The sequence below is a fragment of the Rhinopithecus bieti genome, unplaced genomic scaffold (assembly GCF_001698545.2).
Source record: "Rhinopithecus bieti isolate Rb0 unplaced genomic scaffold, ASM169854v2 scaffold_29928, whole genome shotgun sequence".
Lineage (NCBI taxonomy): Eukaryota > Metazoa > Chordata > Mammalia > Primates > Cercopithecidae > Rhinopithecus > Rhinopithecus bieti.
In genome coordinates, this window is record NW_016814053.1 from 4,211,604 (window position 1) to 4,223,969 (window position 12,366).

General features: G+C 36.4%; 1 protein-coding gene across 1 annotated transcript in view; it reads left to right on the top strand.

The window, feature by feature from the left end:
- Positions 1-12,366, top strand: part of GPR137C (G protein-coupled receptor 137C) — an 89,164-nt gene that overhangs the window by 46,728 nt on the left and 30,070 nt on the right. Inside the window, exons 5-6 of the mRNA XM_017849458.1 lie at positions 3,209-3,252; positions 5,024-5,252. Of these exons, the coding sequence (XP_017704947.1) occupies positions 3,209-3,252; positions 5,024-5,252 (273 nt within the window). The remainder of the gene's footprint in view (positions 1-3,208; positions 3,253-5,023; positions 5,253-12,366) is intronic.

The window sequence follows — 12,366 nt, forward strand, 5'->3', positions numbered from 1 at the left end:
AGGATTTTATTTCTCCTTCACTTATGAAGCTTAGTTTGGCTGGATATGAAATTCTAGGTTGAAAATTTTTTTATTTAAGAATATTGAATATTCGCCCCCACTCTCTTCTGGTTTGTAGTGTTTCTGCCAAGAGATCCGCTGTTAGTCTGATGGGTTTCCCTTTGTGGGTAACCCGACCTTTCTCTCTGGCTGCCCTTAACATTTTTTCCTTCATTTCAACCTTGGTGAATCTGACAATTACATGTCTTGGGGTTGCTCTTCTCGAGGAGTATCTTTGTGGTGTTCTCTGTATTTCCTGAATTTGAATGTTGGCCTGTCTTGCTAGGTTGGGGGAAGTTCTCCTGGATAATATCCTGAAGAGTGTTTTCTAACTTGGTTCCATTCTCCCTGTCACTTTCAGGTACACCAATCAAACGTAGATTTGGTGTTTTCACATTGTCCCACATTTCTCGGAGGCTTTGTTCATTTCTTTTTACTCTTTTTTCTCTAATCTTGTCTTCTCACTCTGTTTTATTAATTTATCTTAAATAACTGATATCCTTTCTTCCACTTGATTGAATCGGCTACTGAAGCTTGTGCATGCATCCTGAAGTGCTTGTGCTGTGGTTTTCAGCTGTATCAGGTCATTTAAGGTCTTCTCTACACTGTTTATTCTAGTTAGCCGTCGTCTAAGCTTTTTTCAAGGATTTTTGCTTCCTTGCATTGGGTTAGCATGTGCTTCTTTAGCTCGGAGAAGTTTGTTATTACCAACCTTCTGAAGCCTACTTCTGTCAACGCATCAAACTCATTCTCTGTCCAGTGTTGTTCCATTGCTGACGAGGATCTGCTATCCTTTGGAGGAGAAGAGGCACTCTGGTTTTTGGAATTTTCAGCTTTTGTGTTCTGGTTTCTCCCCATTTTTGTGGTTTCATTTACCTTTGGTCTTTGATATTGGTGACCTACAGATGTGGTTTTGGTGTGGATGTCCTTTTTGTTGATGTTGATGCTATTCCTTTCTGTTTGTTAGTTTTCCTTCTAACAGTAAGGCCTCTCAGCTGCAGGTCTGTTGGAGTTTGCTGGAGGTCCACCTCAGAACCTGTTTGCCTAGGTATCACCAGCAGAGGCTGCAGAACAGCAAATATTTCTGCCAGATCCTTCCTCTGGATGCTTCATCCCAGAGGGGCACCTGCCTGTATAAGGTGTCAGTCAGCCCCTACTAGGAGGTGTCTCCCAGTCAGGCTACACAGGGTCAGGGACCCACTTGAGGAGGCAGTCTGTTTGTTCTTAGAGCTCGAACTCTGTGCTGGGAGAACCACTGCTCTCTTCCGAGCTGTCAGAGAGGGACTAAGTCTGCAGAAGTTGTCTGCTGCCTTTTGTTCAGCTGTGCCCTGCCCACAGAGGTGATGTCTAGAGAGGTGGTAGGCCTTGCTGAGCTACGGTGGGCTCCGCCCAGTTCAAGCTTCCCAGCTACTTTGTTTACCTATTTAAGCCTCAGTAATGGCAGATGCCGCTCCCCCGCCAGACTGCAGCATTGCAGGTTGATCTCAGACTGCTGTGCTAGCATTGAGCAAGGCTCTGTGAGTGTGGGACCCACTGAGTGAGGCACAGAAGGGAATCTCCTGGTCTGCCAGTTGCTAAGACCATGGGAAAAGCACAGTATTTGGACAAGAGTGTACCATTCCTCCAGGTACAGTCTGTCATGGATTCCCTTGCCTAGGAAAGGGAAATCCCCCAACCCCTTGCGCTTCCCAGATGAGGCAACACCCGCCCTGCTTCGGCTCGCCCTCCATGGGCTGCACCCACTGTCCAACCAGTCCCAGTGAGAGGAACCAGGTACCTCAGTTGAAAATACAAAAATCACCTATTTTCTGCATCGATCTTGCTAGAAGCTGCACACTGGAGCTGTTCCTATTGGCCATCTTGAAAGGGACCCCTCATATCTCCAAATGGTGCATTTGTAACAATGCATTTCTCAGAGCATATCTCTGTCGTTAAGCGACACATGGTTGTACAGTAGGTATGAGTAGATGCACGGGCGTCTGTCTTTGCCTGATGATTCACCTGCCTCACACCAATTTACTCTTCGTAAGTTGGCTCAGATATGAGAAGTCTTCCGTGATGCTCCAGACAGTTTTTCCCGTTACCTCATACCCTTTCTTGGAGCAAATTAGTATTTTTCTCTTTATAGATTTAGTGATAGCATATTTTGCATTTATATCACAATGTATCAGAATAGATGGTTTATCTGTTCTTTCATACTCTGAGCTCCTAGAGAGCAGAAACCGTGGTCATGTTTATGAATCCATGGCATCTTTCATAGAGTGTGATATATAATAGGCACTTGGTAAATGTTTGAATGAAATCAGTAAGTTACCATGTACCTCCACTATTTTTCTTCGTAATATACTTTCTTCTTTCTTTCCAGGTCCCCAGAGTTCATACTCTACTTCAATAGTCCTGTAACTGGTCTTTCTACTTTTATTTTGTAGTTCCTCTGGAGTAGCCTGTACATTAATGTCAGATTAGTGAAATTCCGTATTTTGGAATAGCTGTATAAAAACCTTCAATTTCTTCCCATTATCTAAAGAATAATTTAAAGTTTACCAGTAAGGACTTGAGACCCTTAGTACTATGTTCTCAGAATATACCATGTTTATTTCAAATTTTGTTTACCTACCCGCCTAACTTTATTCAACAAGTATCTGAGCACCCGCTTTTTGTAAGACTTTGTAAAAGAAGAAAGTTTACTAAATATGATATATACTCATTATCTTTGTGTTCACTTTTGTTACCTCATCTCACTTTACTAATTCATTTCATTACTGAAAAAAATAGTCTTTGGAGAACACTCAGCCATATTCATATTTAAGCAAGAAGTTCCATTTTAGAATAAAACATGACTAATGAAGTTTAGGATAGGTGGCAAGCCATTCAGCACAATGTCTGCCTCATAATAAAAGTTCAGTAAATGTTTAAACTGAATTAATTATGTTTAAATCTTTAAAGATAGAAATGTAAGTTTATGTTGATAACGAAGAAAGTTATTGATTTATTGTTTTAAGCCTTTGGAAAGCTGTCTTTTAATTTATGGTAGTTCAGCTGTTAACATTTGAACTTTGCTTGCTGTATGTTGTTTATAGTTGTAGCACTTTAAAACCCAAAATCAGAACATATTTAAGAATTCTATACTATATGTTTTCAAATTTTTCTTTTTATGTTCTCTTTATAGGTTATATATAAAGTCAGATGTGCCACTGAACTTGACAGACACAAGTAAGTTTTATGAGTATCTAAATTTCTATCTAAAAGATCTAAAGCATTAATTCATTAATAATAAGGCTTAGTATCTAAAAGATCTAATTTTTTTTTATAGCAGACTTCTCGTGGTAGAAGGGGAGTGGTTGTTGAAGGCACCTTCACGGTTTTATAGAAAACCAAGTTGTTAGATTGGTTCAAAGGAAGTAAATTGAGTAGCCCACATTTCTCTCTGTTCAGCCATCTCAGTTTTTGGTTTTTTGCTGCTCTGTCCCTGCCCTGCTTCAAATATTAGATCTAACTTCATAACTTTTGCCAAAGTCAGATTATGCTGTTTGGAGTGAGAATGTTCTGATCAATCTCAAAAGCGAGAGTGCTAAGCTGTGGAGTCAGGAGATTGGGGTTTGCAACCCAATTTTCCCACTAACATGCTTACTGTGCAACTCACGTACCCTCTCTGTGCTTTGGTTTTCTAAACTACTCTAATTATCTGGATATATAGGTAATTCCAAGATCCTTTTTGGGTTTCAAACTATGTAATTACTGTTTTTATTATTTAATCTGAAAGAACTTTAAAATACAACCTTTTAAAACGAAAATCTTTTTGCTTTACATGTACGCTAAGCAGTTTAGTTTGCTTGTCACGGATTGCACATTACCTTCAATTTACCTCATTTAAACCATTTCCAAAGGCAGCTACTTTATGATTTCCACTATTGAAATGACCCAATATATCAGGAAGCCAGATAAATTTCAGCATCATATGTATTTAATTTGGAAGTATAAATGCGTTTGAACTGGGATTACATTCATACAGATAGTTGTTACTGCTACTTGATACAGATAGCAGCCTTAACTGAAGAGTTCTTATGAGGTAGCGTAAATTTTTTTAGGGGGAGGAGATTAAGGATTTTATGTGCAGAGTTGCTCTTTATGCACAGTAAATATGCAACTTTATAAGAACATGAGGTATTAATGAGTGCTTGAAACTCTACATACACTGTCCCTATGTTCTTCTTTAATCAAGTTTGAAAGCATTATTTGCTATAATCAGACGTTCATAAGGAATATTGTTTAAAACATGCTTTAACTCTTAAAATTGTTTTTTCCTTTTTTTTTTTTTTTTTTTTTTTTTTTTTATTGATACAGTCTCGCACTCTCACCCAGGCCGGAGTTTAATAGCACTATATTGGCTCACTGCAACCTCCACCTCCTGGGTTCAAGTGATTCTCGTGCCTCAGCCTCCTAAATAGCTAGGACTACAGGCTTGCACCACCACACCCGGCTAATTTTTGTATTTTTAGTAGAGATGCGGTTTCACCATGTTAGCCAGGCTGGTCTCAAACTCCTGGCCTCAAGTGATCTGCCCACCTCGGCCTCCCAAAGTTCTGAGATTACAGGGGTGAGCCGCCATGCCTGGCCTAACTCTTAAAATTAATATTAGGTAATCAATATAAATTTAGGTACAGTATATTAATTTTCAGGCACATTATAAAAGCCTGATAACTCTTGGATTGGAAAGGTTAATGAAAATATGCTTAACAGTTATAAAAATGAAAAATTCGAGATTACTTGAAATAGTGTTAAAATTGTCCTATCTTATTCCTGGTAGAGACAACTGAGTTCAGCTCAACCTGAGGTTATTTCTGAATAAATGCTTAAAAATCTATGCCATTCATAAACATTTCAAACTGAAGGAATTCTTGCACCTAACATAACAAACTAATTCAGAATTAAATTTAATTTCTTGTTAGTTATATAACCATCTAATACACTTTTTTTCTTTCAGAGTTCTACTGCATTTCGGCTTTATAATGGCGAGCCTGCTCTTTTTAGTGGTGAACTTGACTTGTGCAATGCTAGTTCATGGAGATGTCCCAGAAAATCAGTTGAAATGGACTGTGTTTGTTCGAGCATTAATTAATGATAGCCTGTTTATTCTTTGTGCCATCTCTTTAGTTAGTTACATATGCAAAATTACAAAAATGTCATCAGCAAATGTCTACCTCGAATCAAAGGTAAGTATATTTCTTAAATTGGCACTTGAAAATCTAATTTCAAATTCTGACCCTACTAATCATATATTAATGGAAAGTTTATATTGCTATTTTATTTTATTTGAGACAGTCTTGCCGTATTAGTCAGGCTAGAGTGCAGTGGCTCTTCACAGATATAATCATTGTGCAGTACAGCCTTGAGCTTTGGGGCTCAAGTGATCCTCTCCCTCAACCTCCCAAGTAGCTGGGACTACAGACATTTTTTTTTTTTTAATATCCTGAATAACAGTTACACTTTGAGCATGAAACAGTAATCACTAGAAATTAAAAGTTATTCAATATTTGGTCTTTACCAAACAATGGTTTAAAGAAAAGAAGAAAGAATATACTAAGCATATTGTATGTTCTGTGATTCTGCATTGGAGGCTAATCACATGAAATAAATCAGAATATATATGAATGGATCAAAAATAGTCTGTAATATAAAGCCACACTCTCATCCTAAGATTTTGCACAGTAAGGGTGGCAGGGTTAGCAATGTTAAGATGTCATATAGGTAAAAGTGGTCTTTATTTGTATAAAGGTTAGAAAATGTTACTTCACCCAATAATATGAAGTCTATATGATATTTGAAACAACTAATTGTGTAGCAAAATTTATAAATGCCTTGCTTCTCCCTTGCCTTATACTTTGGATCAACAAACAGAAGCCAGATACTAGCTTATTAACAAAGAAACATGGAAGTTTCTACCATTGTTGATTGACTGTGTGATTGAGTAGAAAATCAGTCATCCCAGTTTATGTGTGGCATTGGGTGTGAGGGGGTAGATATGTGGATACTGGGGTGGGGTATGTACATAAATACATTTTTACAATCACTTCCACAGGAGAGCTTGCTTTCTTGTTTTAATTTGACATCATTGCCTATTCACTAATAATAAGCTGAGATAATATCTTAGACAGTTAAAATAGTCCTCTGAAACATTTTTAGGCTTCTTTCTATATTGTCATTATCCTTAATATAGTCCTAGTAAAGGAAGGTACTATAATTAAATATATGGTAATCAACTTGTCCTTTAAATGTAGGCAGAGATTTTAATTTTACTTTTTAAATATATTTCAGTGGAATGCTGGAGGAGATACTATGTGTGTGTGTGTGTATATATGTGTGTGTATATATATATGTAGAGAGAGAGAGAGAAGAGACAAAATCAGACTTTCAAACCTATTAATCTTACCTGGAAAATTATTTTATTAAATTTCTAGTCTAGTTTGCTCCTAAAATTTAAATATTTTAGGTAATTCAGGCTTTGGTTTGACTGTTAAAAATAATACTGTCACTGTTACCATCCATAATCTTCTGGTAGGAACAATGGCATCTTTACTTAGTATGATAACATCACTATAGAATTCATACCTCTTGCTTGTCTAGGGATAAAGCATAAATAGATGTTGAATTTCAAGTGCTTCTTTTCTAGATACCTAGTGTATTTCTAAGTTTGGTTTTTTACTTGCTTTGAAATAGATAATACTCTGAATAAAGTCACCAATCTGAGAAGAAAATTTCATTTAATAAATCCTGCAGAATTATTTGAACACCGTTCCCTTCCTATCATATGAAAGGTATTCACTTATTTATTATTAAAGTTTTAAATTTAAAAGCTGCATGGATTCAGAATTATCTAGGAATACTACAGATATACATGTTCAGACATGTTCACCTATAAAGGTAGATGACATACTAGATGATTTGTGTAATATTGTAATATTAAGTAGTTCCCAGTCTTCCTGACTAGATTATAAACTTCTGTATTCAAAGAGCATGTCATCTTGCTTTCATGTTCTTGTAAAATCACTAGACTCATTTTTGACTTTTGACTTCTGTAACAGTGTACAATAATAGTCATTCCTTTTATTCAGTCAACAAGTGTTTATTGAGCCTCTTTCACTTACTGGGTTTTTTTGTTGTTGTTTGTCTCTCTCTCTCTCTCTTTCTCTCTGTCTCTCAATACCTTTGGTACTCTTTCACTGTCAAACTGACCCTGTTTCTTGCTGTCTTTAAGAGCATTTCCTTAAAGTTTAGACTTTGGTCTTCTGTCTTCCTCTTTTCATTCTTCCTTCCTTTACATGTTCTGTGATAATAAGTTCCTCTGTAATTTGTCTCAACCAATATTACCTTCCTTATTTCCAAATGACACACAGTATGCCCTGTCTCTATATTCTTGGGCTGTTTTATTATCCAGGAATGGCTTTCCTTCTCCCACACATCTCTACCTGATTGTTCATATCTTATCTAACTTTAAAGACCTCACTTAATCTTTCCCCTTGGTATGAACTCAGTTTGATCCCTTCCCCCAAACTCTAAAATTAAATTTAGAAATCACTCACTATGTGAATTATCTTAAATTTTTGTTTATTTCTCTTGAGGCACTTACCAGTTTATACAAGGTGGCATTTGTATATGAAATCTAATTTTTTTGTATTTTTTAATTGACATTTTATATTTAGTTGTACATATTTTTGGGGTACATGTGATATTTTGCCGCATGTATATGATGTGTAATAATCAAATCAGGGTAATTGGGATATCATCACCTCAAACATTTATATTTTTGTGTTGGAAATATTACAGTTCTTTCTAGTTATTTTGAAACATGTAATAAATTGTTATTAACTATAATTTCCATAATGTACTATCGAATACTTATTCCTTCTATCTAACTGTATTTTTGTACTCATCAACCAACTTCTCTTCATCCTCCCCTACCACTCTTCCTTTTCCAGCAGTTAGTAACGATTATTCTACTCTACCTCCATGAGATCCACTTCTGTAGCTCCCACATGTGAATGAGAACATGCAGTATATTTGTCTTACTGTGCCTGGCTTATTCACTTAATGTAATGAACTCCAGGTCCATCCATGTTGTTTCAAATGACAGGATTTCGTTCTTTTTATGCCCATGTAATAGTCCATTGTATACATATACCACTTTTTTTATTCATTCATCTGTTGATGGACACTTAGGTTGATTCCGTATCTTGGCTATTTTGAATAGTGCTACAACAAATATGGGAGTGCACCTGTCTCTTTGACATAGTGATTTCCTTTCTCTTGGATATCTACCCAGCAGTGAGATTTCTAGATCATATGGTAGTTCTATTTTTAGTTTTTCAAGGAACCTCCATACTGCTCTTTGGGGTTGTTTTTGAGATGGAGTCTTGCTTTCGCCAAGGCTGGAATACAGTGGCCCACTCTTGGCTCACTGCACACTCTGCCTCCCAGGTTCAAGTAATTCTCCTGCCTCAGCCTCCAGAGTAGCTGGGGTTACAGGTGCCTGCCACCACGCCTGGCTAATTTTTGTTTGTATTGCTAGTAGAGACGGGATTTCACCATGTTGGTCAGGTTGGTCTCGAACTCCTGACCTCAAGTAATCCACCCTCCTCGGCCTCCCAAACTGCTGGGATTACAGGTGTGAGCCACTGCTCCCAGCCTCATACTGTTTTTCATAATGGTTGTCCTACTTTACATTCCCATCAACAGTGTACAAGCATTCCCCTTTCTCTGCATATCTGCCAGCACTTGATTTTTTGTCTTTTTGATAATAACCATTCTAACTATGGTGAGATGATAACCCATTGTGGTTTTGATTTGCATTTCCCTGATGATTGATGTTGAATTTTTTCGTTTAACTGTTGCCCATTTGTGTGTCTGCTTTTGTAGAGATGTCTATTCAGGTATTTTGCCCATTTTTAATTTGATTATCTATCTTTTTGCTATTGATTATTTGAGTTCCTTATATATTCTGGTTATTAATCCCTTGCTGGATGGATAACTTGTAAATATTTACTCCCATTCTTTAGGTTGTAACTTCACTTTGTTAATTGTTTCCTTTGCTGTGCAGGAGCTTTTTAGCCTGATGTAATCCCATTTGTCTATTATTACTTTGGTTGCCTATGCTTTTGAGGTCTTGCCCAAAAAATATTTGCCCAGATGAAGGTCCTGGAGCATTTCCCCAATGTTTTCTTCTAGTACTTTCATAGTTTCAGGTCTTACATTTATGTTTTAAATCCATTTTGAGTTGATTTTTGTACATGGTGAGAGATGGGGCTCTTTTTTTTTTTTTTTTTTTTTTGAGATGGAGTCTAGCTATGTCACCCAGGCTATAGTGCAGTGTTGTGATCTTGGCTTACTACAACATCCGCCTCCCAGGTTCAAGTGATTCTCCAGCCTCAGCCTCCTAGGTAGCTGGAATTACAGGCGCTCACCACCACGCCTGGCTAATTTTTTTCTATTTTTAGTAGAGATGGGGTTTCGCCATGTTGGCCAGGCTGCTCTTAAACTCCTGACCTCAGGTGATCTGCCTGCCTTGGCCTCCCAAAGTGCTGAGATTACAGGCTTGAGCCACCACACACAGCCAAAATGAGGCTGTTTAATTCCTCTGCATATAGATAACCAGTTTTCCCAGCACCGTTTATTGAGATTGTGACTTTCCCCAATGTATGTTCACTTTGTTAATTGCAGAATTGGCATCTTTGTCAAAAATAAGTTGGCTGTAAGTGTGTGGATTTATTTCTGAGTTCTCTGTTCTATTCCACTGGTCTGTGTGTCTGTTTTTATGCCAGTACCATACTGTTTTGGATACTATAGCTTTGCAGTATAATTTAAAATCAAATACTGTCATACTTCCAACTTCATTCTTTTTACTCAGGATTGCTTTAGCTATTCAGGGTCTTTTGTGGTTCCATATAATTTTAGGATTTTTTTTCTGTTTCTTTGAAGAATGTAACTGCTGTTTTGACAGATATTTCATTGAATCTGTAGATCACTTCGGGTAGTATAGAAATTTTCACAATATTGATTCTTTCAATTAATGAGCATGGGATGTCTTTCCATTTTTTGTGTCCTCTTCAATTTCTTTCTTCACTGTTTCATGGTTTTCATTATAGAGATCTTTTACTTCTTAGGTTTAATTTATTCCTAGGTATTTTCTGGTAGCTGTTGTAAATGAGGTTGATTTCTTGATTTCTTTTTCAGATTGATCACTGTTAGCATATAGAAACACTACTGATTTTTGTATGGTGATTTTGTATCCTTCAATTTTACTGACCATTTATCAGTTCTAATGGTTTTTTGTGGAATCTTTAAGTTTTAATATGAGATCATGTCATCTGTAACAAGGATTAATTTGACTTCTTCCTTTCTAGTTTGGATGCCCTTTATTTCTTTCTCTTGCCTGATTGCTCTGGCTTAGACTTCCAGTACTATGTTGCATAAAAGTGGTGAAAGTGGTCATCTTTGTGTTGTTCCAGATTTTAGTGGAAAGGCTTTCAGTTTTTCCCCATTCAATATAATATTAGTTGTGTGTTTATCATATTTAGACTTTATCTTGTTGGGGTATGTTGTGTACCCTGTTTTTGTAGGGCTTTTATCATGAAAGGATGTTGAATTTTATTGAATGCTTTTTAAGCATTTATTGAAATGAACATATGGTTTTTGTTCTTGATTCTGTTGTTGCAATATATCACATTTATTGATTTGTATACATTGAGCCTTCCTTACATCCCTGGGATGAATCAACTTGATCATGGCAAATGATCTTTTCAATGTTTTGTTGAATTCTGTTTGCCAGTATTTTGTCAAGGATGTTTGCATCTATGTTCATCAGAGATGTTGGCCTGTAGAGTTTTTTGTTGTTTGTCTCTTCTTCTGGTGTTGGTATCAGGGTAATGCTAGCCTTATAGAATGAATTTGGAAATAGTCCCTCTTCTTCAGTTTTTTGAAATGGTTTGAGCAGAACTGGTATTCTTTAAACTTTCGGTAGAATTTAGCAGTGAAGTCATAAGGTCTTGTACTTTTCTTTGATGGGGACTTTATTACTGTTTTAATATTGTTACTCATTATTGGTCGATTCAGGTTTTCTTCATTATTCAATCATGGTAGGTTATATGTATTCAGGAACTTACCCATTTCTTCCAGATTTTCTAATTTGTTGGCATGTAGTTTGTAGTAGTCTCTAATGATTTCTTGTATTTCTGTGGTATCTGTTATAATGTTTCCTTTTTCTTTTTCTTTTTTATTTTACATGAATACTGCTTTTATTTATTAATTAAATTTGTTTGTTTACTTTGAGACAGGGTCTCGCTGTGTCACCCAGGCTGGAGTGGGCAATGGTGTGATCTCAGCTCACTACAGCCTCGACTTCTTAGGCTCAAGGGATCCTCCCACCACAGACTCCCAAGGCTGGGACTACAGGCATGTGCCACCACACCCAGCCAATTTTTTAAATTTTTTTGTAGACAGGATCTATGTTGTCCAGGCTGCTAATGTTTCTCTTTTCATCCCTAGTTTTAATTATTTGAGTCTTCTCTTTTTCTTAGTCTAGCTAAGTTTGTTGATTTATCTTTTCAGAAAACAAACTTTTTGTTTTGTTCCTCTTTTGTACTTTTTTAAGTCTCAATTTCACTTATTTCTGCTTTAATCTTCATTATTTCTTTCCTTCTACTAATTTTGGCTTTGACTTGCTCTTGCTTTTCTGTTTCCTTGAGGTACATTATTAGATTGTTTATTTGAAGTCTTTCTATTTTTTTGATGGAGGCATTTACTGCTATAAACTTTCCTCTTGCTACTGCATGTGCTGTATCCTACAGTTTCTGGTATGTTGTGTTTCCATTTTTGTTTTTCTCAAGAACTTTTTAAATTTTCTTGTTAACTTATTCATTGAGCTATTGATCATTCAGGAACATGTTGTTTAATTTCCATGTATTTTTACAGTTTCAGAAGTTCCTCCTGTTACTAATTTCTAGTCTTACTCTGTTGCAGCCAGAAAAGATATTGATATTATTTGACTTTGTTTAATTAATTTGTTGAGACTTGTTTTCTGGCCTAACATGTGGTCTATTCTGGAGAATGTTTTAGGTACTGACGAGAAAAATGTGCATTCTGCACCAGTTGGATGAAATGTTTTATGGATGTCTGTTAGGGCTAGTTGGTTTAGAGTATAATTTAACTCCAGTGTTTCTTTGTTGAATTTCCACCTGGGTGATCTGTCCATTGCTAAAAGTGAGATGTTGAAGTCCCCTACTGCTACTGTATTGCAGCTTATCTCTCCCTTTAGCTTTACTAATATTAATATTT